The 25,014-nt window shown below is 40.5% G+C and overlaps 2 protein-coding genes and 1 pseudogene across 2 annotated transcripts; 2 read left to right on the plus strand and 1 right to left on the minus strand.

Annotated features, from left to right (window-relative positions):
* The first annotated feature begins 7,647 nt into the window (after nucleotides 1-7,647).
* On the plus strand, nucleotides 7,648-11,734 carry LOC140934394 (uncharacterized). The gene is made up of 2 exons (XM_073384024.1): nucleotides 7,648-8,305; nucleotides 11,448-11,734. Exons 1-2 carry the CDS (start codon nucleotides 7,648-7,650, stop codon nucleotides 11,732-11,734), a joined length of 945 nt encoding a protein of 314 aa, XP_073240125.1.
* Nucleotides 11,735-15,999: 4,265 nt separating this feature from the next.
* On the minus strand, nucleotides 16,000-18,103 carry LOC140934395 (leucine-rich repeats and immunoglobulin-like domains protein 2). The gene is made up of 3 exons (XM_073384025.1): nucleotides 18,037-18,103; nucleotides 17,204-17,452; nucleotides 16,000-16,262 (listed from the first exon to the last, which is right to left on the minus strand). The coding sequence occupies exons 1-3, from the start codon at nucleotides 18,101-18,103 to the stop codon at nucleotides 16,000-16,002; spliced, it is 579 nt and encodes a 192-aa protein (XP_073240126.1).
* A 2,936-nt stretch (nucleotides 18,104-21,039) lies between these two features.
* LOC140934396 (uncharacterized) lies at nucleotides 21,040-21,833 on the plus strand (annotated as a pseudogene).
* Nucleotides 21,834-25,014: the final 3,181 nt, after the last annotated feature.

A 25,014-nucleotide genomic window follows, 5' to 3' on the forward strand; every position in this document is an offset into this window, starting at 1 on the left:
GGAGTCATGTTAGAATTATAATATATCGAACGTGGGCTATTGTAACATAGCGCGTGCTTGCCCTATATAAGTCGCATTAAGTCGCTGTGAAAGAAAAAATTATTTACGCACGCCTGTGCTTAAATAAGATGGCGTTTACAGAGGTGTCTATGAAACTAGGTTTTTGTTCTCTTTTTCTCAACGAAGAACTTTCTAGTATTTTTGGAATTGACCTTCTAGCCGCCACTCAAACGAACAGTGAAAGTGGTGGAGACGTTTCGCAAATTAGAGCCTAAGTCATTGAAAACTCGGGTCATCCCCGGTGTAATAATTATAATTTATTCGTTTTTGTTTTACAGACTATTTTCAGGGTTAGGTTCATTGCTAAGGATGTTTTGTTCTCCTTGTTTTACGTCAGCTGTGAGTAATAAATTGTAGTTCACCGGAGATGAGCCAAAAACTCTGGCGTTAAGTCTGGCATTCGGCTGAAAAAACACAAATTGGTCTGTGTCGAGGAATATCCAATTATAAAGTGTCCACCGTTTTAATGGTTTTTGTTATCCTTTTGAAAACAAGTTAATTATAAAGTAATGGCGAAAAAATGTGCACTTTTTGATAACCGAGTAATCCAAGGCGGGGAAATTTCTCTTGCAATAACAAAACAAGTTTTTTAAAAAAGAAAAAAATATACTCCACTCCTTCTGACGAACATTTGAGTACTTTAACTTAATATGGACTGTAAGACTCATGTAATGGTAAAACAATAGAGTAGAAAACTTAGAAAACTTAGAACTTATATTAGAGTAGAAAAAAAGTAGTCACTTTCCCAGGCAGTCTTTGGAAGAGTCTTTAACTTTTATTGAGATCACAAGAGCGTGTTACACTGGTATCGTTTAATCCTTTTACCTTCGTTTCTGCTCAGTTTCGTCAACGAATAATTAAGCAAATTTTCACTCGCACTTTTAGAAAACGAATGTTAATTCAAACTAGACGATCGATGGTGGCGTTTTTGTAACCAACCAATATAAGCGTTTTTTTTTGCAGCGCGTTGCGTGAGAATTTGTATTTAATCAAAAAAGCAAACATTTTTGTCAGCTATGTTATAAAAGAATTGGTTCATGCCTTTAGCTGTGAGTATATGGAATTATGGAACACTCGGGAAGTTACGAGAGCATTCAAGAAGCTAGAGTTGCTCTCGGCTCCGCCTTGAGCAATTCTTACGCTTCCCTCGTGCTCTCCAAACTTCAGGCGTACATCCATAACGTGATATACGCACTCAAAGCATGAATGAATTTTTAAGTTACGAATAGAAAAACATTGTCTGGTGAAACATTTTGTTTCCTTGAAAAACGGTTGGTATCAATATTTAAATTATCGTGCTTCTAGTAACTTATTGTCTTTGTAAGCTGCTGACTGGCCCACAACCAACCTTCTTGGAATGTACTGTTATTTTCCTGTAACCGGATTCGTCAACTTTGTCTAAGTGGGCCCGGTTACGGTAGTCGCAAAGCAATATATAGGCTCTTTGCAGTTTGAAATTCACGTGGTACAAATCCGCCGTGCTGGAGAACAATACACGCAATGGGATTAGACAAACAACGAGCACACATCATTTGAACGGTAATTTTCTTTGTTTGTCTTCTCCCAGTGCGTCACTTGCTCTCCAGCATGGCGGTTTTGTACTACGTGAGTGACAAGATGCAAAAGGCCTATTCGTGTGGCTTGTTCTGAATCGCTGGACGAATATGTCTGTGGCTTTCTGCCGGATTGGTTTCTTGGGATCTAACAAGAACCGGACACTCTGAAATTGCTGTAGAACTTGAACTTTCTTGGCTTTCCGATCGTAATGATCACCTTGGGCTTGTTTATGTACTACCTGCGCCTCCCTGCTGATCTCTAGATAGGCATGCAGATTTTGATGGAAAGGAAGTAGAAGTTGATCTGGTCGGATTAGGCTCGCGCGGTAGATCAGTATTGCAAGATCAGAACCCGACTCTTCTGCCTTCATAATGCCCTTTACGACTTTGGCCATGGCTTCAATGAAATCTTTCGATTAAAGATACCTTTGGCTAAAGTATTACCATGCGGTATTGGTGGTTTCTTTTGTTGAGCAGGCTTGTATTTCTGGTATAAGTCACATAATTAAACTGCATTTATTGCATAATCCGAGATCCCGGGCCAAAAGACTGTCTCCTGTGCTTTCAACAGAGCTTTTTCCCCTGCTAAGTAGCCCGTTTGAAGATCTTTTTGATACTCTGCTCTCAGTGAGGTTGGAATCACAAGTCGATGGGCTTTGAACATCAGACCATCTTCAACAGAAAGCTCCTCTTGGTAATTACCGTCCGTAATATTATACTCGTCCTTGGGGTTGCTGCTTTTGAAGTGGCCAACCGTGAAAGATTTAATATCGTAACTGGCTTAGGGCTGAATCAGCAGAGGTGGCCGCTCTGTTTCTGTCCAAGTCGGTTGTCTGTTGCTGGGACGGTTGAAGTGAGGTAAATCACATCCATCTGGTTTTGAGTCCATAGGCTTTGGACTGAGAGGGTTGACTCAACTTAGGGCGTGTGTCCTTCCTACAGTTGTATTCCACTTGAAGTTAATATTGGCAAGCCTCAGAAGAAGGGATTGACGCCTCAGACTGGCAGTGGCAAAATTCTTCTTCCAACTCACCTCCAGAGGTTAGTGTTCTGTTTGATCTCTGACTGGTTCGCCAAACACATAGTTGTGAAGCCTCCCCATGGCGAACGGCTATTCCTATCAATTCTCTCTCCATGTTAGAATAGCGTTCCTCGTCGGGAGTGAGGGTTCTGAACACGTAGATGACGGCAGCATGGAATCTATTTGTTAGATGTTTGCCCTTATTTTCTTCAAAACAATGTATAATAAAAACAATGGAAAACCATTAAACCGCCAGTCCAAGAAAGTGGTCGCGGTCGCTTACAGGAGGTGGTCGTTTACGAGAGATTCCAATTGTAAGGCTTCGACTGCGAACGTTTTGGTGTTTTGATACTTGGGCGCTTACAGGAGGTCGTCGCATATGGAGGTTTGACTGTATTATATATGTAAGTACTATAGTTGGCACCGAATTTACCGGGGGGATCTCATTAACTATCGGAGGAATACATTAACACCGATGACGTCATAGCCTTCTGTCTTTATCTCATGAATAAAATGCGGAGGAATCTCAATCTCTTCTCTTTTTGTGTTTCAAATATAATAGAAACAACAGACCCACTATCCTTGACGGGTTTAACTTGTTTCTCATGTTCTAGTTTTATTCAACCGGTTTAATAGGTTTTTAGATCGATGATGTCATAGTTTATTTTTAATTGTGTGCGTTAAATATCCAATATGATAATGTCCAAGTTGTGTTTTGATTGGTGGACTCCTTTCAAGCCAGACACGAGATACCCTTTCAAAAACTTTATTGAAAAATAATTACAAAGAGAATAAAATATATAAAAATTTGAAAGGGATAAAAAAATTCAATCATCTTCTTCCCCTTGGAATACTTGTAATTTTTTTTTGCAACGTTGGGCTCGAAATTTCGTATGGCTGGCTCGTCTCTTCTGTTTACCATGAGAATCATCATCATCATCCAAATAATTTATATATTGAATGCGACGCCTTTTGCGTTTCGGAGCTGGCGATGGGGTTTCTACTGTGGGAGGAGGGGTCAGAAAATAAGGATTTAAGGATGGTGATGCGGTGGAACCTTCTGTTTCAGGTTTTTGAACGATGGCTGCCTGTTTTAAGCCCGGTGTTACGTTAAAGGGGTTAAGGAAAGTGGAGAATACTGTTGCTGTCGAAGAATCCTTTGTGCTTGATGTTAAGTCTTGGATACCGCTGATTATTTCTTCTGGTCGTCTTCTTGTATTTTTAAATACAATTAAAATTGTTCTTTGAAAGCAAGGTATCTGTTTTGCAATTGAAGGTACCGCTTAGCTTTTTAACCGTCACTTCTCGAAGGTCGTTTCGAGAAAGCACATCGTCCATGTTGCCCTGTATCTCTTGAATAGCTGGAAGAAGCGGGACAGGTGAAAGATTTTGCTGCTTTAGATATTTCAGGAGGTCTTGAGGAGTATTGTCATAAAATCCTACTTGGTTAAGGCCTTCGTCACTGGGTAGGACGTTTATTCGTAGTCCACAATTATCTTGTGTGGTGGTTTTCAGATCAATTAGTACCTAACCAAAGGGTCTTTTTACAGCCTCTTCGTACTGGTTTAAAAAGAAATCAGTCTGCCCGGGATTCATTTGCTCGGCGAGAATCAAAATTTACAATTTGTCTCGAGGGTTCTTGAATAGCATCAAGTAGTGACTGCTTAAGCTTATTCTGCGGCTACCTTCCCCTAATGAAATAGATTCTGCACGGTATAAATCACGCTTAGATTGCGATGATGAGAACCACGAGTCAAGAGGTTCACGATTCGCTTGTCTTTACTGGCGTAAATCATTTGATCATCAAACACGATCAAATTCCGTTTTTTCACATCAAACTAGGACTCCTACTCCAAAGCCGTGGGAATTCTCTTGACAAATTCAATGTATGGCATGGCCACTAGCATTTCTGTATACGCAGGTTGCCATTGTGAATAACACCAAACTATCCTCTCCGGCGGAAGTTAAATCGCCTCTGAAGCTTGCTATAATAGAGATCGAACCCAGTCTTTCTTTACAGACCCAGTCATCCCAGCAACAATGCACATGAAAGGACGCTCGAAGCGAAACCGCTCAGAATCACATGCCTTTGCATTCTATCCTTTTTACTAAACGAGTTTTCGCAAACGGAGCAGAACCAACTCATGTCAACTTCTGAGGAGCAGAATGTAGACTGAGAAAAAGGTAGAATGTTGCGCATTTGTATAGGTTTACTCCTCCTCTTCCACCACCACCACCAAAACCACCACATTTCTATTGTTTTTTTTTACCACCACCACCACTGCATTTCTATTTTTTTGTTTTACCACCGCCCCAACATTTCTATTTTTCCCTCCAAATCATTCTATAAAAGACTGTAAATTACCACAATTAGTTCAGTTTGTATCAATGTCTCAAGTTGTCAAGAGCAACCGTGGTTTTCTTCAACTGATAGCTGTTTCTCCAGCTCATCAGCGCCACTTTCTCTTACGGACAGCCACTCCACAACAACTACATGGATTAGTCCAAGTGTTATGCAATGTCCTTAAGGTATACATTCTCATGCCCGAAGAAAATAAGCGGAACGTGTTCACATACAAAGATGCTGTAGTAAACGTAGCAGAAACAAATGTCCCTTACAAAACAAAAAAGTGAATCCTTGTACAAGAGGATGATGGTTTTATTCAAGGCCTAGTGGTCCCTGCTGTTATAAGTTTAGGGTTTTTGATGCTATAAAAGAGGAAACGAAACTATAAGTTACTGATTTGAAGCCTACCTTCCATCTGTACTGGTCGAGATAAAGAGAAAGATAGACTTGGTAGGTGGAAGCGAGGATGAAGAACGAAGGATTAAAGATGTCTTTAGTAATCTTTCTCAAGCGGTGTATAAACAGCGTGTTTCTTATTTGTTGCATAGCATGGCTACAAATAATCTATTCTGGACTCCCCACGGACAGTTGCTTCGAGATAAACACATAATTCCTGTGACAAATATCGCAGAGCTATTTGAGTACGTCCTACTACCACATAACGATGACGTGACCAAACCTTGCGCGCTAAATACGTTCTTAGATGGACTTGCGGAGTTTCTTTCTATCAACCTCGTCCCTAGGGCGCTTTTCCCTGGCTTAGAGGTGGGGCGGGAAAAGGCCCTGGCATCGGCCAGCCACATGACCACCAAACACCCAGAATATGTGGGTGTACTAAATTAGCATACGATGGCATACGATAAAAAAACATCGAAGATGGCGGGTAGATCAGAGTTTTTATTAGTGCTTCGCCAAGTCGGATTTTCCTTGAGTAACGAAAACTTTCCATCGCTTAATTTTAAATCTCTTTAAAGGCCAGGATGTTATTGGAGTCTTACCAACTGGATCTGGCAAGTCGATGCTATTTCTCGACTGTATCGTTCTCGCCACGATAAAGCCGGAACAACTAAAGTTGCTCTTGTAAAAGCAACTAAGCGCAAAGCTTACCCGGCAACTAATGAGGTTGGTGTGGAGAAACGAAACCGTGGTCTTGCCTGATCACAAAGTGGCAATAACAAAACAGTCCAAACACTGTTAAGCGTTATTATTCAAAACGAAGGAAGGAAATACGCGCTCCAGTCAAAAGACTCATATTATCTTTAGAAAAACACCAAGCTGGAGTCTACTAAGTCACAATGCAATTCTCCGTAGTTGATGCAGCTCCAGTTTAAGCTGCACTTCATTCTTACACTTTTGAACCTGTAAATCACTATCCGTGATAATTTAAGAACATTCATGAAAGAAAACTGACAAGCTGGGCCCAGCGTGATAAACATTGCAGAGAAACATTACTTTCACGGAGTAAAGAAAATCACTTAGTTATTCAGATCCAAAAGGCACTTTGAAAAAATTTACAACCCTTATTCAACCGTAATAAAAAGCTCTACGCTTCAAAAGAGGTCAAAGAAAATGCTCTTACACCAGAGGGAAAATCCTGCCGACCAAAAACAAAAGCCACAGTAAATCGATATGTGTGCAATGACCTCTCAGTGTGAAGCAAGCGGCCCGGTAAACATGTAGAACCTTCCAGAGCATAATCTACCTAGCAGAAGAAAAAAACTTATTAGAACAAGCAGCATTTTGGCATGAGGTAAAAGTCGTGTAGGCCTACCACCCCCTTTTATTTCGGCTCACCCACATCGAAGTTTTCGGGTGACATATCCTTTGACAGACACTTCGACGGCTAATGCGAAGACGGCGGTGAAAGTTGAACGCATCGCTTTACAGAATATTCAGACAGTGTATTGTCTACAGATTGAGCTCTCCAAATAAACTGATACATTTTGTCTATGAATGTAACGCCACCCCTACATAACACTGCGAACCTCGTATCGTCCTCAGAAATTTTTATAACATTGCCACAGGTTTTATAAACCTTCGAATACAGATCTCTAGATAAGCCGGCCTTGCTGAATATTCGAAGCATATAGCGACTCTCATGAGAACCACCACACAGCCTGCAAACTGGATTTCTTGCAGAAATCTTCGTTGAAGTGGACATGCTTTCCGCCATTTCGATTTCGCAATAATGCATAAATTATTTTCATTGAGCCATTTTTTTACATGGATTACCTAAATCAATCGACCATTCAAAATGACGGATTGGCGGGCCGATGCCAGGGCCTTTTCCCGCCTCACCTCCAAAGCCAGTGAAAAGCGCCCTGGGGACGAGATTGTCTTTCTATGTAGAAAAGAGATGACATAGTGATTACGAAGCCCGAGACAGGTTCTGGCGTTGTTGTCATGACCAAGTCCGATTATGATCGTTTACTGTGTGAAGCGTCGATAAACGATAATACCAAATTCATCCCCGTCGGGCCGGAGAGACCAACAACGAGAGGAAGACCACCAAAATACTACCATCCTTTATTTGAGAAAGAGAAGCATCTTGAATCGGTCGTTCATTGAATATTTCCCAAGAAAATAGCGGATTCTCTCTGCATTAAAGCCCCAGGCTATCCCACCTCTATGGCCTCCCAAAGATCCATAAAGAACGTCTTTCAATGACACCTACTGTATCTGCAACAGATACGTATGACTACGCTCTGGCCAAGTGGCTCGAGGAGAAGTTAAAACCTTTAGAGGTCAATGAGTACACGATCTCTGATGTTTTTCAATTTTCTGAAGAGATACAGCAGTTTCAAATCAGTGATAATAATTTCATGGTGTCATATGATGTCACAGCCGTCTTCACCAATGTGTCGTTAGATGAAACTATTCAAATTCTGGCAAAGCAATCCTTCACCGGGAACTGGTTCAACAGCTCACACAACCTCAACATCAGTGAAAGTGACTTAATCGAATTACTTACAATTGCCAATAAAGATCAACTTTTCCAGTTCAATGGCGCTTTGTACCAGCAAGTAGTCAGCGTTGCGATGAGACCACCACTGGGACCACTGATGGCGAACACCTTCATGTGCTCCACGGAAGAAAAACTAGCAAATGAGAACAAGCTTTCCGATTTCTACAGGAGGTATGTCGACGATACCTTCGCGCCAGTACCTGACCTCCCCGCTGCCGATGATTTCCTTGCAACCTTGAACGACGCACACCAAGCAATTCAATTTACAGTGCAAACTGCAGTTAACAATAAGTTACCCTTTCTTGGCATGGTAAACATCAAGACCCATGAGGAGACACAAAGGGCTTGCACTGTAAGTATCCCGGAAGGCTCCATACAATTCCTTATAATTTTGTTATAAGGAATTGTATGGAGCCTTCCAGGAGACTTTTCTTCATTAGCTTAGGCGCGGCGGATTTTGTCACGTATGATCAGCGCGAGGTGTTTTTCCCGACACCCTTCTGTCAGGAAAATGTCATCATATGAAAGCAAACCAGACACGATCGCGTCGGCAGGCCGAAGCCGGCAAAAATAAAAGGCTTTTCTTCTTCCAGTTTTGTTTCGATGTGGTCAAAATAAATCAGGTTTGTAGGTTGTAGGTAATAAAATATTGTCTTATTCAGTTCTCAAGGACCTTTAGAAAACGAGATAATTGACAAGAGAAAGAAGCGTGAAAACGCTTTTCTGGAAGAAAATATATTTTAATTCTCGCAGCAATTTTGCGAAATCGCGAAGCGTAATATATTCAGTTTCTTCCAAAGCCGTCATGATTAAGCAGTGTAATGCCATCACAACTAAAAATGAATTTAGTTTGTATCGCAAAAGCCATGAAAATAGAGATGAAACAAAAAATGGATCGGAAAAATTAATAAAATCACCAAAAAACCGTCTGGCGGTAGCTTTGTCAAACAAACCGTTGGTTTATTTAACCTAACCTGGAAAAGGAGACGTCTGCACGCAGAATTCATTTCATACTACATATAGTTGTGATTTCGGGAACGGACCTAAGGAGCCTCATTGCCGTAATATCTTCTACATTGCAGAAACTACAGCAGAATCGCCCTGCTCGCGTGCTAACTTTCCGTTCCAATTATGACTATACAGTACCAGTGAATTGTTTCGAAATTTAAAGGGGCGAAATTTATTTCCATCAGCGCGTAGTTAGCTAGTTAAGCAATAATAATACACAGCACTAGAATATCTGACGGCTTCGCGTTTTGTTCGTCGCTGCATGCGATTTAATCGCTTATAACCTAACAGAAAATGCATGAATACAAACAAGCTCGCTGTTCCACAACCCCGCACTGAATTTTAAAAGAGAAGCCTTTCTTATAACGGAAGAGTGTTGTAGAACAGCTTGTCTCTGAAGGAGCGGCAATAATTTTTTTAAAGGAAAATTAAAAAACCTCTATTTAGATATATGTATCTTTACACAAGGCCTAAATGTGAAGCAGGTTTTTCATTGTTATATCGTTATTATTTTAGTTTTTATCTGGTTATATTTCTATACCTGAATGTAAATATACCTAAGGGAAATACCGTGTTTACCTTACCTCTGTGATGTGTGTAAATTTGTCTTTTGCTATGATTTTAGACAATACGACTTCTCCTGACTATCAATTGTGCGTCAAAACAATGTATCAAGCGCGCGATAAAGAAATTGTCCAAGTGCCACGGTGCAGCACTTTATGACAAAGTGTTAACTGGAAAACTTGTTGCCATCTGATGTACACCCGTATAGTTTATGTTTGTAAGCTCTACCTAAAATAATCACTGGGTTACACTGCACCCATGGGTGTGCCACCTAAAGTGCAGCCTGTGGATGTTAGCTCTACCTAAAGAATCACTGGGTTACACTGCACCCATGGGTGTGCCACCTAAAGTGCAGCCTATGTTTGTTAGCTCTACCTAAAGAATCACTGGGTTACACTGCACCCATGGGTGTGCCACCTAAAGTGCAGCCTATGTTTGTTAGCTCTACCTAAAGAATCACTGGGTTACACTGCACCCATGGGTGTGCCACCTAAAGTGCAGCCTATGTTTGTCAGCTCTACCTAAAGAATCACTGGGTTACACTGCACCCATGGGTGTGCCACCTAAAGTGCAGCCTATGTTTGTTAGCTCTACCTAAAGAATCACTGGGTTACACTGCACCCATGGGTGTGCCACCTAAAGTGCAGCCTATGTTTGTAAGCTCTGCCTAAAGAATCACTGGGTTACACTGCACCCATGGGTGTGCCACCTAAAGTGCAGCCTATGTTTGTTAGCTCTGCCTAAAGAATTACTGGGTTACACTGCACCCATGGGTGTGCCACCTAAAGTGCAGCCTATGTTTGTTAGCTCTGCCTAAAGAATTACTGGGTTACACTGCACCCATGGGTGTGCCACCTAAAGTGCAGCCTATGTTTGTTAGCTCTACCTAAAGAATCACTGGGTTACACTGCGCTCTGTGACGGACGTTTACCTCGCGCTCTCTTCAGAGACAAAAAAGCTATAGTCTGTTTGGCCAAAAATCAAGCTTTGTTCCCCCTAAAAATTTGACACCATATTGGGCCCCGAAAGACGTTAAAAGTTCCTCCACAATAGAAGAGTGTTTTGCTAGAGGTTAGAAACATTTGGCTTACATGAGTTTCAATATAAAGATGCAAAAACTTATCAGCATAATTATAGCACACAAACATTGTCATCAAACTCCTGGCATGTAGCCTGAATAAGCCAAGCAAATATGAATAAAGCATATAACCAGAAATATTCGTCAAATGGTCTCGTTAAGTAAATTATACTTCACTTTGCGAAAGAAATTTATCTCTTGTATCCGTGTTACGCATCGAAAAAGCGAGGAGTCATCGCATGACATTAGGTAACAGAGGTAATACCCACGGGTTTCACGAATTCCAATTCCACGATTTTTCGCCGAGTAACAAATTTAAAACTTCAATTCTTACCTTACAGTTGTCGGTTCATTTACCTTACATTCGCCAACACTAGTAAACATGGACAAAACGATGAAATCCGGCACTCTTCTTTCAGAAGTAGCAAGCCGCATGAAGTAAAATCCACCGATATGCGCTGCATTCTCACCACAAATATAAACATTTGTCGTGGAGAAAATACGACGAGGAGGAAAAAATGCCAGATCTTCGCCTCGGCAATGTATTCTAGCTACCAAGCCGGCGTATCTCCAGAAGGTGGACTACAAGTGGGACAAACCCTGTGATTTTTTCAGGAGCGCTTTGCGCGCAAACTAATTTATTCTGGCGCGAAATGAAGATTAAGAAAATGTATCTGAAATCTAATACACGACAAGAAAATTTTCGCACTTTCGAGGAGCGCGACATATTAAATGGGATTAAGTCGGATTAGCTGCCAGCGGAGAAAACATCCCTGCGTGAGATTGTACTTCCAGTAAAAAGCCTCTGTGTCCTCTCATGATAATCGCCTTAACACCTGTGACTACAGGAAAAAGACCAACAAAGGACTTGCTACACTATCAACGCCACGATGACAATAGATATAAAAGATCACTTTTAAGAACTATGATTGATCGTGCTAACCGGCTATCTTCCTTCCCAGCGCTATTCAGTCAAGAATGTAAAGAACTGAAATCCATTTTCCTGAAATGGAAATATCCAGAGAAGTTGATAGATTTTGCTTTTGCCAGATTTCAAGCTACTCTTGGGCAGAACCAAGAGTCCATCGCTCCAGCTGACAATCCTGTTCGGATAGTTTTACCATTTAAAGACTAGAAGTCTGACGACTTCGTGCGCCAAGAATTACGCAGCCCTAGTAGAAAAATCGATCATGTGTTACAGCCAGCATTTACGAGTAGAGAAATCTCTGAAGATCTGAAAGTTACAGAAAGAAAGCCCGTTTTAGTAAACCAACAGCGCGTTGTTTACCAATTTAAATGTAGTTCGTGTGATGCAAATTATATCGGTTACACAAGCCGCCACCTTCATCTACGCATTAACAAGCACAGATACTCCGTAATTGGCAAACACATCTAAGAAAAACACCAACAAGAGCCAACTAACATCCAAGAACGTTTAAAGATCCTTCTGAAATGCAGAGGAAAGTTCGAGTGCCTCATTTATGAGATGTCATTAATAAAGGAAAAGAGACCATCCTTAAACACTCAACCCGACTCCATTTCAGCAAAACTTTTCATTTAATTATTTCGTTCTTTTTTAGTGTTCTTCAAATTTAATGTATTTTACACCGTCGTTTGAATTGGCTTGGGTTGTTGAGGGACATCTCTGTAAGACACCATCGAAGTTCAGGAATTTACATGACAGGCCGAAGAAGAAAAAAAGCAAACGCGCTAGAATTCTGGCACTCAATTTTATCAAAAAATAAGGATTTTAACAATGGCAATTCGCTACGGCTGACGGAACAATATGTTATTTCGCCTTGCTACTATTCGAAACGAGGAAACCTTGCAGCCGTTAAATAAGTTATTTTAGTCACGTTTCACTAAATTTACCGGACTTCGATGCTTTCGTTTGGAGGCCGCCTTCAGGAATCCAAGCTAATTCTCAGGTATGTTTTAGATGGATTTCTAAATGTGTGAATAAATGAGGACTGGGAAAATTTGAGGCTATACCACATGCAAAATAAAGCCCCAGAAAATAACTACTAAATTAAAGTTTTTTTCACCGTGAAAACCTGTCAATCTTTTTTGAATTATGTCAGTTCAACGACGATATTTCTTTGAAAGTATCTTCTAGTGAAAGAAGAAGAGTTTATAATTGATAGAAAGTGTCCAAATTTCTTCTTGCGGCTTTGTTGCGAACGCGAGGAGAGTTGATGTTAACAAATTTCGGGTTGAAAATAAGGCCATTTTGAGACTCCGACCACGAGAACTGTTATTCTTTCTTTTCTCGAAAATAAAAGGGTTTTTGCGAAACCAACTTACATCAGATTACTTATCTACCTAAAAGGTATCTATGCACAAAAAATGAAGGAAATCGATTTTTCAACGCTTGCCACTCGATGCTCGATATTTTCTGACTGTCGCCGTTAATTGTTTTGCAAAATCTTTCGTTATCAAAAACGGTATCTCGTGTCTGGTTTGAAAGGAGCCCACCAATCAAAAAACAACGTGGACATTAACATACCCAAAAAAGGATATTGGCGCACAAAATTAAAAATAGACAACGGCATATAATAATAATAATAATGATGGTTTATTAAAATACACATGGTGGCATAACAACTATGAATTACAATGTGCTTACATAAGTTACAACTAAAAATAAAATTACATTTGTTTCAGAGGGACTGGGATTACAGGCTATTTATAAGTTATTTACAATTCAGATATAAATAAAGGACACTACTAGAGATAACTAGACTCGTAAGATTAGTTAATTTTCGCCATTGCTGGGAAAAAACTAGAACCGAAGCGTTTTGTTCTATACTGGAAGCGGCTAGAACTGCTACTGTTCCTAAGATGGTAAGAGTGGCATTCGGATCGCACGGGAGGGGGAAGGCTGTGCAGCTGGCCATCCGGGTTATTTTTGATATTGTGCCACACTTTAAGACACAGGTGGGCGCGTCTATCCTCTAAACTGGTAATGTTGGCTTGTGCAAGAGCCTGTTGGTAGTGGAGGTCAGTGTATACGATTCGCAGGGCCCTCTTCTGGATAGCTTCAAGCTGGTCAATGAGGAAGCGAGGAAGGCAAGTAACCCAGACAACGGAAGAGTATTCTAGGACAGATCTAACCAGGGCGCTATAGATGGTGACAAGGTCCTCTGGAGGGACCCCAGCGCGCTTCAAGACCCTGAGAATGTGCAGTCGCTTAGACGCCTTGGAAACGATTTCGTTGGTGTTATCGTTCCACTTTAGGGTGTCACACAGGGTCAGACCAAGTACTTTGTAAGATGACACTGCCTCTAGAGGTAAATTATTGATGGAGAGCATTGGAGAGACAGGCTTGGTTTTGAGTGGACAAATGGTCATGATCTTGCATTTTTTAGGGTTGAGGTTCATGTTATTCCGCAGGGCCCATTGCGAAATGCAGTTGATGTCGTTCTGCAGAGATGACGCCTCCCCCAAACTGGTGACCTCAGATATTGTAATGTCATGGACGTACTTCCAGTGGCTCGAGCGGAGGGGGGAGTGAATAGCCAGGTCATTAATCATTATCAAAAAGAGGATTGGACCCAATTTGGTGCCCTGGGGGACACCAGCATGTACGGGCATCCACTCTGAGATGGAGTCCAAGAGCTTAGCAGCCTGGTGGCGACCACTGAGGAAGCTGCATATCCAAGTGATCAACCAACCTCTAACACCTAGATGGATTAGCTTGGTCACCAAGATGGTATGGTCAATATGATCAAATGCTTTGCTTAAGTCTAGAAAGCACACGCGAGGAACTTGCCAGGGCAGTCAAAAGACGACAGCCACTTGTGCAGCATATCCAGAAGGCAGTAGGTTGTAGAAGTACCTTTAAGGCTGCCTAACTGTTGGGGGGTCAATATGGTGTTTAACGTCGTCTATCAGCCACTCGACAAAGAAATCTTCTAGCACCGTAGAGAGCACGGGGGTTAGAGCGATAGGTCTTAGGTCCCCATCACCTGTGACCGGTTTGACCTTTGGGACGGGTGTTAGATGGGAGTCCTTCCACCGTTCTGGAAACACGCCAGATGACACTGAAAATTGAAGATCGCAGTTACCGGTTCCGCAAGCTCGGGTGCAAATTCTTTGAGGAGGCGCGCAGGAATACCATCCGGCCCTGAAGCCTTGTAGGCACTAAGACCAAGTAGCTTACGACATACAGCTGAGGTGGTAATAGTTGGAGGTCGATCCGGCGATGGTAAGTATGCAGGGAGTGCGGCGGTATCGACTGGCTGGATTGCAGATGTAACGGATATATAATAACTGTTCAGACGAGTGGCAAGGGTTTTACCCGAGATAATGTTGCCATGTTCGTCAGGATAGCTTAACTCGGAATCAGTAGAAGATTTTCCAGCAAGCTTGCTCACCAGGCTCTACCAGCTTCTAGGGTCTGAGGTTTTAAGACTCTTCACCTTGCGGGCGAAGAATTCCTTCTTGCGCTTACAGATTGCATTGCGCACTTTATTCCTGAGGAGTCGCCATCTTTCATTAGATCCAGAATGATACGGGCGCTGCCGCTCCAGAATTAGTGATTTAATTTCGGCAGACATCCAGGGTTTGTCAGTCGGATGTATTTTGACACTCTTATCCGGGAAGTAGATGTTGATTACGTTGCAGAGGTCATCAGAAAACGACGTTGTCAGACTGTCCACCGGTAAGTAGTCAATTGCGCATGTGTGTGCAAACCAGCTATGTGTAGTAACCCATCTCCCAAAGGCATTGAGAGCCGACTCAGGAAAGCGACGCATTTTAACTACATCATACCCACATAAGGATATGACACACAAAATTAAAAAATAAACTATCTTATCTTGGTGTCTACTATACTACTTATGTATATATATTTTAAATTTTGTATTTGTAACATTTTATAGTAAGGGTTGGTTTTTTGAGAATTTTGCACTCGCTCCAACTTTATTTGCAATTAAGTGAAAAAAAGCCCAACAGTTTTTCTTCCTCTGATTTACAATTTTTTTGCTGCGCCAAATGACAGGAGACTTGCATCAAGCATAGAAAGTAAAAATTAGGCAACTTTTTCGCATTTCTTTCACACACAAACCAGCGCTGGCAACGCCAATATCCACCTGAAGCAGGCCATACCGCTTTCTTTTAACCGCAATTTCCAGGACGCTATATTCTCTAAGTAACACTTCGACAAAAACAATTTCCGATCTCTTAAGGTGGCAAGAACGTTCTCTCTGCCAAAAAAGCTTCCGTTACATCTATCATTTTCTTCTTTCATTAATGAAATTGCCCAAGATCGATCACGTATTTTTTTTACCTCTCATGCGCTTTATATTTTTTATTAGTGAGCTACGTGGTCTGGCCAGTACCTAACGCGTGCGTCCGGCCAGTAGCAGTCATGGACAATTGCTAAACCCTAAAACAGCCTTAAGAAATTTTACCTGTTACATCAATCCAGATGGAAATGTTTAATTTTCCTGCCCTGTTTTCTGCAATGCAAACATATTGTCCTGCGTCTTTGAATGTCACGTTGACGATTCTTAACGTATTGTTGTTGATCTGGAGAGGTGCTCCGTTCTTTGTCCAGTTGACCTCTGGATGAGGGTCACCGTCCAAAATGCATTTCACATCAAACACAGAGCTCAATGAAAGTGACCGATTCCTCAGTTTTGGGTTCACCTTGGGGGGAACTGAAAAATTATTAATGTTTTTATTATACATCGAACTTTTATGAAAACATGATAACAATTTGCATGGGGGAAGTAATTAAATGATACAGTTTAAATCGAGTCAAATTTTGAGATTCGTGTTAACTTGACACCACCATTATATCTGCTTGCGTAAAGGTTCTCTCATATCCTATGTATGAGAAATTCTGAGAAATCCTTTCTTTTGCTTATCCTTTCCAGAATCATAAAAACGGGGTCGATATCAACGTCACACGTAATGTGATGTTACTAATGTGCTTTGCCACTTTTTTGGTTTTATAACATCAAGTAATTAAGCACAAGTGTAAGATATTTTAGGAAAAGATAATGCACCGTTTGCCTTGGAAATATCGGATAGCACATATCATAGTTGTAGCTCACTGAGACGGAAGTAAATATTAAGAGTTGAGGACTGGGATTTAGTGTACCAAGCCCAATCGGTTCTCATGGAACTATTTTTAAGAGGCTGCTTTGTTTTACATCTCTAATTAACAATTAATAACACGAGTGCACGTTGGATATAATCATCTCCTATCCAACAAGCGTGAGTGGAATAATCTTTTCTTAAAAAAAAAAAACGCCCACAAAATTTCCAGTTCACTTCTACACATTCAGTAAAAGCATTTATTCTCCGATAAAACGTAAAAGTCATAAAATGCATTGTAAGAATTCGTGCATTTCAGGTCGGCTGCTGAGCTGTCGACAAAAAGTTGCCTCCAGCTACTATGATCTTTGACGAGTGGAGAACTTTACACAATCCAATCATGAAAACAATAAGCATGGAGAATTTTGCAAGGAGCAGGACGTTTGGTTAAAATTTGTATGTCTAAAGTTACCATATTATTGTATGCTAGAAAACAATTAGAAAATGTATAACAAAGGGTGGGTAGTAATTAGATTTACGAACTGGGTGAGGCACTTACCATCAACGGTTAGAAAGATGCCGTCAGAATAGGAGCCAGCCTTATTCTCTGCTTTACAGGTGTACCACCCCTTGTCTTCAGCTTTAACCTTTGTTAAGTGCAACACCCTTTCGTTTTCAGATCGGGGTAAGTTATCCTTAGACCAGTGAATCTCCGGCGTTGAACCCTCCTCAATTGAGCAATTTAGACTTACGTTATCACCTTCTAGCACGGCACCAATTGGTCCAAACACTTTAACAACTGGTGCAACTAAAAAAAATTTAGAAAGGTATAAACTTGGATTAGGCGTACATTATACAGAATTAAATTCTTCTACAATTTTACTTGGGTTTCCCATAGCTCAGTGGTTGTAGCATTCCAACCCGGGTATCTGCAATTTAATGACTTTAACGAGATAGCCTGAATTTCAGACGTCGCCTCAAGTCGCAAACACCAGACAGAAACGTCTGAATTAACGAGCCGCTAGTAATGCTAAACCTAATGCCGTCTCCTCGACTACGTATTCAGACAGTATCAACCACGAACTTATCTTCTCTTCTAACCGTGGTCTCTCACGGCGCGAGAAAAAAATGAGAGAGAGAGGTGTGAGACCTCTGCCGGCAACCGCATGCACCGGCGTTTCTTCAACATCCAGCAGCGTTTTAGTCAAATGCGACACAACTTACACATACGCAGAAATTTTTAGCATGCATTCTGGAAGGTTTGTTTTCTACAGTTATTTAACGTTCTTTTTTTTTTTTTTTAGCTAGATACGGCACTATGCTTCAAACATGGTAATAGCCTAACTATATCAATGTTAAAGTGAAAAGACCGTTTCCTTGTCAACAGTTTACCATGTAGAATCCTGACAGTAAAACCACCAAAGTCTTCCAATAAGGCCTGAAGATTTGCTTTGCACATGATCAACATCATAAAATCTCACGGGAGAAATTATCTACATTTTGACTTGAAAGAACTTTATACATTTATTCACACTTATTCCCGTTTCAATTTCTAGTTACCTTTTTGTATATCTTTCACGTTTGATAACTTCCCAGAGTAATGCAATCGCATCCATTCAGTCAAACAGATTTATTCTATCATAATAGTAATTTTCTTAAGGACGCGAGCCGTAGGCTTTGAGTATTTCGTGATAAAGAGACTTTTGGAGTTATAGTTATGTTGGAGTTAGTCAGTTATCCACTAGCAGACAACTAACTAATCTGTAGGTTTCGCTGATTTCCAAAATTAACTGTAGGCTCTTAGCCAATAAGAAGACAGTGAGTACAATGTATAATAATAGACATATTAAGAGAGTGTCTCTGTAAGAGCGGTCCGGTCGATTTTGCTTGAGACACAGATTTAGCTCATTTCTTGTGTGTTATAAGACATTCATGTACCTATACTAAAACCACAATCCGTTTGATCGGATCTCTTTATTTTTCAGAGTTTTACGGAAATTAAATTTCACTCGAGCGAAGGCCTGTCGTGACACTTTTCAAGACTTTAATTTGAGACAACTTTGGAGGACAATTTACAAAAAAGTACGGGACTCAGCAAAAAGCAAATACCACAGACATGTAAAATAACTCTATCTTATCCATCGAGGCGACTTCCATGAACATCACGTTTCAATCAAGCAAACAGGAAGACTTGAACGACACCTTATCGGTTCGCTTAAGTCAAACGCGCGAAAACCGGTCAAATTCAAGGTACATTTTTGAAAAAGTGAGGCGTTCTTAACTGATCCAACTAATATAGCTAGGAAGTAGGTGCCATAGAAAAGGTAACTACAGAAAAAAACTTTGCGGCCCGACCTTTACTAAAACTTTATAACTCCGTGAACTTACCTAATTTTCGGCAATCGCCAGGTTTTGCCGTCATTTTGAGGGACTTATCAACATGAAGCGTAGCAGATATAAATCGAGCAGGTAGATCTAAAACCGTCAGAAATATATACGAAAGCATTCAAATGAACTTCACTTTCAATTCAAGGGGCAAAATTTGAAATTGTTCGTTAAACCTACCATTCCTACATCCCCATGCGACCATTTCTTCCAACAATTCAAACACTACAACTAGTGTTCGAATTTCCCTCGTCGATTCCACCGTAAGAAATAACCTGTGCCACCTAAGCTTCGACTCGAATGTGAAGTACGAATCAAACAACATAACTGCTTCATCTTCGAGGCCATATCACGCTAGTATTTTGATTTTCTGATCGACAAGAACGGTGATCAGGAGGTCATCGCCATGTTTACCTCATAAACGTGACCGCTGACCAGCCGCTGTGTAAAAACAGTACGGCGCGGGGTAGTGCGGGTGGCGGACTTATCGTCATCAGATATTCGAATACATGCTAAAAAAGCTCTAGGACTCTCTGTCTAAACAGTGAAGGCATGCTTCGTGGTACAGACAACTTTTATTTTATTCTCATAACTTTTTCGTTTAAATTAGAACTGGTATTAATTAACAGAGTTATTTAAATACCTTTTTGCTTGTCCTCAGTGGTATAAAATAAGGTGTCTTTTCTTCCAGAACCTTTTATTTACGCGTTATTGCACGGAATGGACACAATACTTAGAAGGTTTGTTCTAAACCATTTTTGCTGTTCCCAAGAATGTATGTAAAATCATTGCTTTATACAAAGCTGATGCTAAAATATGATTTCCCGTAACAGTAACCAATGTCATCTACGTAAGGTGTTAATAAAACTAGCAATGTACGATTTTTAGCGTTTTCCACTTATAAGCCTGACATACAATTGTCAAGTGAATTATGTTAGTTTCAGCTCATTCCTTGATTCGATGTGACCTTTTATCACTAAACCCTATTCTTTTCATTTGCAATTTTCCTCTGCTTTTTTTTTTCATACGAAAACGACAAAGAGTTTTATAAGTAAACCGATTTTTTGGTGTACCACACTTATTACATTGTATATACAAATATATGCAAAAGGCCGGCTAAATAAGCTCCTCCCCCTGCTCCTAATTTTTTGGGTTGCCTTCGCCCCATGCCTCTGCACGACTCCCTGTCGGCTAAAAGGAAATTTGAAAGACTGCTATGCAGGACACATTTTCTTTTTCATTTTCATTTACCCTCTACAATTTTTTATAAGTATGTAAAGATATAAAAAACACAAAGGTTTTTACAAGTAAACTGGTTTTTTTTGGTACCACTCTTAATATATACATATACTTTGTTCTGGCAAAATGATGGCTAAGAACGGCTGAATATAAACCTACTTAGAAATAAAATGATGCTGTTTGGTTTCCCGTTAAAACATTACGTAAGAGTGACGCGTGTCTGTTCAAATTGTGACAAAACCCCCGGGGGGGGGGGGGTACTCCCATACATTACCTATACGGGTATGTGCCGCCCAAAGGGGTCGTGATTTTGAAGCTCCTGATTTAGAACGGGGTATCCATTTCAGAGGCGTTTTCTAGAACGGGGTATAATATTTCGAACGCGCGAAAGCTCCACTTTTGTAAGCAGCCATTTGAAAGTATTCAAGGACAGATTGCTTTTAAAAATACGGTTCAATGCGTTAACAAGCAAACCGTTGTACTCTTGTTGCACCCGAGAACGGAGTACAAAAAATTGGCCCATTTCTAGAACGGGGTATCAGTTTTAGGGCGAATTCTAGAACGGGGTATAAAAAATTGGCCCATTTCTACAACGGGGTATCAATTTTAGGGGAAAATTTTTCTAGAACGGGGTGCCAAATTGGAGTCCCGGGCGGCACATACCCACCCAAAAAATACCCAAGTGCCCCCCCCGGGACAAAACCACGTCACAACGTCAAAGCAAAAGAGAAAAAAGTGTAATTTTCATAACCAACTTACAATCTCTCCATTATAGACAGCTACAAGGGCCATTGGGTCACTGCTTGGTGGTGTAATTATCCTTCCACTGAGCACTGGCATTCATGGGTCATTTCCTTTATTTTTGACATTAGAACAGCTTTGAAATCTCTAGATTTAAGCTGGGTTGAAAAATTCTCATCCCTTACCCTTTCAGAAGACGGCAGTACCAATGTTATCGAGAGACAGGGTAGCGAACCTTTCCAGTCGAATTTAAGTGAAGGATGGGCACTTCATAAGCCAAAAGGTGACGCTGCTCGCTTCTCAGAGAAAGTAAGGCAGTATCTCACCTCTAAGTTTTGAAATTGGTGACCAATCTGCAAGGAAAGAGGATCTGCGACAAGTCTCGCAAGATACAAGGAAAGCGAAGGGGGAAAACGGGGAGCGCTTGTTTTCCCGAAAAGAGTGGCTAAACAAAGCCCAAATACAAGGATTTTTCTTCCGTTTGTCCTCCTCGAGATGGAGACGGGCAGGTTCGTCTCCGAGCACCGCGGTTGACGCTCGACGAGGAAGAAGTCAATCACATGACCACCGTCGAATCAGTTGTAACGGAAATTGGCTTAACGCATCCGATTGTCTATGACATTTATGACTTGTGTGACTACGTCAAGGAGGAAAAATTGAACTATTTTACTGTTTCCATGCTTAAGGAAATCTGTACTTTCTTCGAGCTCCCATTTAAATGGGAGTCGTGCAGAGGCATGGGGCGAAGGCAAACCAAAAGATTAGGAGCAGGGGGAGGAGCTTATTTAGCCGGCTTTTTGCATGTATTTGTACATACAATGTGATAAGCGTGGTACACCAAAAAATCGGTTTACTTATTAAACTCTTTGTCGTAGAGGAAAATTGCAAATGAAAAGAATAGGGTTTAGTGATAAAGGGTCACATCGAATCAAGGAATGAGCTGAAACTAACATAGTTCACTTGACAATTGTATGCCAGGTTTATAAGTGGAAAACGCTAAAAATTGTACATTGCTAGTTTTATTAAGACCTTACGTAAATAACATTGGTTACTGTTACGGAAAATCAAATTTTAGAGTCAGCTTTGTATAAAGTAATGATTTTGCATACATTCTTGGGAACAGCAAAAATGATTTAAAACAAACCTTCTAAGTATAGTGTTCATTCCGTGCAATAACGCGTAAATAAAAGGTTCTGGAAGAAAAGACACCTTATTTTATACCACTGAGGACAAGCAAAAAGGTCATATGGGTACCTCTGTTAAAAATATTTAAATAACTCTGTTAATTAATACCAGTTCTAATTTAAACGAAAAAGTTATGAGAATAAAATAAAAGTTGTCTGTACCACGAAGCATGCCTTCACTGTTTAGACAGAGAGTCCTAGAGCTTTTTTAGCGTGTATTCGAATATCTCATGACGATAAGTCCGCCACCCACACCACCCCGCGCCGTACTGTTTTCACTCAGCGGCTGGTCAGCGGTCACGTTTATGTGGTAAACATGGTGATCACTTCCTGATCACCGTTCTTGTCGATCAGAAAATCAAAATACCAGCGTGATATGGCCTCGAAGATGAAGCAGTTATGTTGTTTGATTCGTACTTCACATTCGAGTCGAAGCTTAGGTGGCACAGGTTATTTCTTACGGTGGAATCGACGAGGGAAATTCGAACACTAGTTGTAGTGTTTGAATTGTTGGAAGAAATGGTCGCATGGGATGTAGGAATGGTAGGTTTAACGAACAATTTCAAATTTTGCCCCTTGAATTGAAAGTGAAGTTCATTTGAATGCTTTCGTATGTATTTCTGACGGTTTTAGATCTACCTGCTCGATTTATATCTGCTACGCTTCATGTTGACAAGTCCCTCAAAATGGCGGCAAAACTTGGAGATTGCCGAAAATTAGGTAAGTTCACGGAGTTATAAAGTTTTAGTAAAGGTCGGGCCGCAAAGTTTTTTTCTGTAGTTACCTTTTCTATGGCACCTACTTCCTAGCTATATTAGTTGGATCAGTTAAGAACGCCTCACTTTTTCAAAAATGTACCTTGAATTTGATCGGTTTTCGCGTGATTGACTTAAGCGAACCGATAAGGTGTCGTTCAAGTCTTCCTGTTTGCTTGATTGAAACGTGATGTTCATGAAAGTCGCCTCAATGGATCACATAGAGTTATTATGCATGTCTGTGGTATTTGCTTTTTGCTGAGTCCCGTAGTTTGTTGTAAATTGTCCGCCAAAGTTGCCTCTAAGTAACGCCTTGAAAAGTGTCACGACAGGCCTTCGCTCGAGTGAAATTTAATTTCCGTAAAACTCTGAAAAATAAAGAGATCCGATCAAACGGATTCTGGTTTTAGTATAGGTACATGAATGTCAAGCAAAATCGACCGGACCGCTCTTACAGAGACACTCTCTTAATAGGGTTTACGGTAACTTTAGGTTTCCGCGTCTATTCTGCTCATTACATACCTATTACAGAAACAGTTATGTCTTGCCTTTCGGTGCTAGTACTGGATATTTTATTCTGTTTCATGGTGCATGTGTAGACGCCCTCGTCTCCTGGTTCAACTAAACTGACTCGCAAGTTGCCATCAGACATCCTGGTGAATCTATCTTTATCAAACGTTTTGTTACCATCTCTTTTCCACTCAAACTGTGGGACTGGAGTTCCTACGCCAGTGCAGTTTATTTCACCAGACTTTCCACTTATAAGGGTTTGTTGAGGAAGCATATTTCTAAATTCCGCTTTCAAAGAAAAACATATTTATTTCAGTTAAAGTTAATGTTAAATGGAAAGGAGTAATTTTTGCTAATTTGACTGACTTTCGCTACTTTGACTGAAACCGCCCTTTCTATAATTGACATTGTAATAATGGTGCCTCTTTTAAGGACGATTATTGAAATGACTAATGAAATGAAAACAAAAGGGGTTTAAAGAAAATTGTGAAACTTGAATTTTTGACCTACCCTGTCCACCACAGATCAAGAAAGATCATTGACAAACGCATTTCGAAACGGATCTATTGCACAGAAACAATTACTATGACGTATGCACCCTTAATATATTCGACTTAACGTTTAACAGAGTTGACTTTTTCGGAAGGACTATCCGGGACATCCTATATACTGGTGATGCTAGTAATGGTAGTAATGATGAGCGCAACCGTAAATCGCGAAACGGCGGAAAATTGACCCAAAACGCGGAATATGATAAAATGATGATAATAAAGAGAACAAGAACGTTTTAAGAAGAACGCGTACCGACGTGACCAGTTTTATTACCATTATAGCTTTTTTTTTCTTTTCTTTTCGTTCTTTTTACTCGCCTTCTGATCTGAAGTTATACCAAAAGCCGTCAACAGACTCATCGATATCAAATGAAGATAAAAGAATTACCTGGCTCTTTTATTTAATCAATCTAGTCGCGACGTTCTATTATTGGTCGTCTGTTAGTTAAGCCGTGATGTTATTGGCTATGAAGACTCGTAATGTCATTGGTTCGTTTCGATCTGCGTCTATTGTCACAGTTAAACAGTCGTTTTTTGTTAGTCAAATTGGCGGTTGTCTGAGAGTCGATCACACTCAACCTACTTATGAAATGACTCCTGGGTTCAACCTTTCACAGATGTATCGTAGTCGGAAACCACTCATTTGAAACACTTCAAGATCATGAAAAAGGATCCGGGAAATCTAAAAATACACCCGTAAAGAGTATAGCAGTTTAGTTGCAATGTAAAAATGTTCAAGGATTACGTACATCAAATCCTTTTGAGCTGCGACTTTATGGTGTAACGCTTTCGTAAGCCATCTCTCCCTTAGCACTCACGCTCAAATTATAGTTATGGAACCGCTCCCGAAAGAACGTCGGACAATTATTATTGAATACTTTATTCTAAGTTAGACCACTCTAGAAAACTCAGTACATCTTATGATCTGACAGAGCAATCAGCCCGAGTGATGATCCGTGTTGCTCTATTTTGCATCTTTTGCAGTTTGTCAGCACGTGTTTTGGA

This window comes from Porites lutea, chromosome 4 (assembly GCF_958299795.1).
Source record: "Porites lutea chromosome 4, jaPorLute2.1, whole genome shotgun sequence".
Classification (NCBI taxonomy): Eukaryota; Metazoa; Cnidaria; class Anthozoa; order Scleractinia; family Poritidae; genus Porites; species Porites lutea.

Excerpts from the sequence above, each read along its gene's own strand:
- LOC140934395 (XM_073384025.1), bottom strand. The coding sequence starts at position 18,103 with ATGTGCAAAGCAAATCTTCAGGCCTTATTGGAAGACTTTGGTGGTTTT. Across the intron at positions 17,453-18,036 it reads TACTGTCAGGATTCTACATG|TTGCACCAGTTGTTAAAGTG; the intron begins GTAAACTGTTGA and ends AATTTTTTTTAG. Across the intron at positions 16,263-17,203 it reads CATCTTTCTAACCGTTGATG|TTCCCCCCAAGGTGAACCCA; the intron begins GTAAGTGCCTCA and ends ATAATTTTTCAG.
- LOC140934394 (XM_073384024.1), top strand. The coding sequence starts at position 7,648 with ATGACACCTACTGTATCTGCAACAGATACGTATGACTACGCTCTGGCC. Across the intron at positions 8,306-11,447 it reads ACAAAGGGCTTGCACTGTAA|GAAAAAGACCAACAAAGGAC; the intron begins GTATCCCGGAAG and ends CTGTGACTACAG.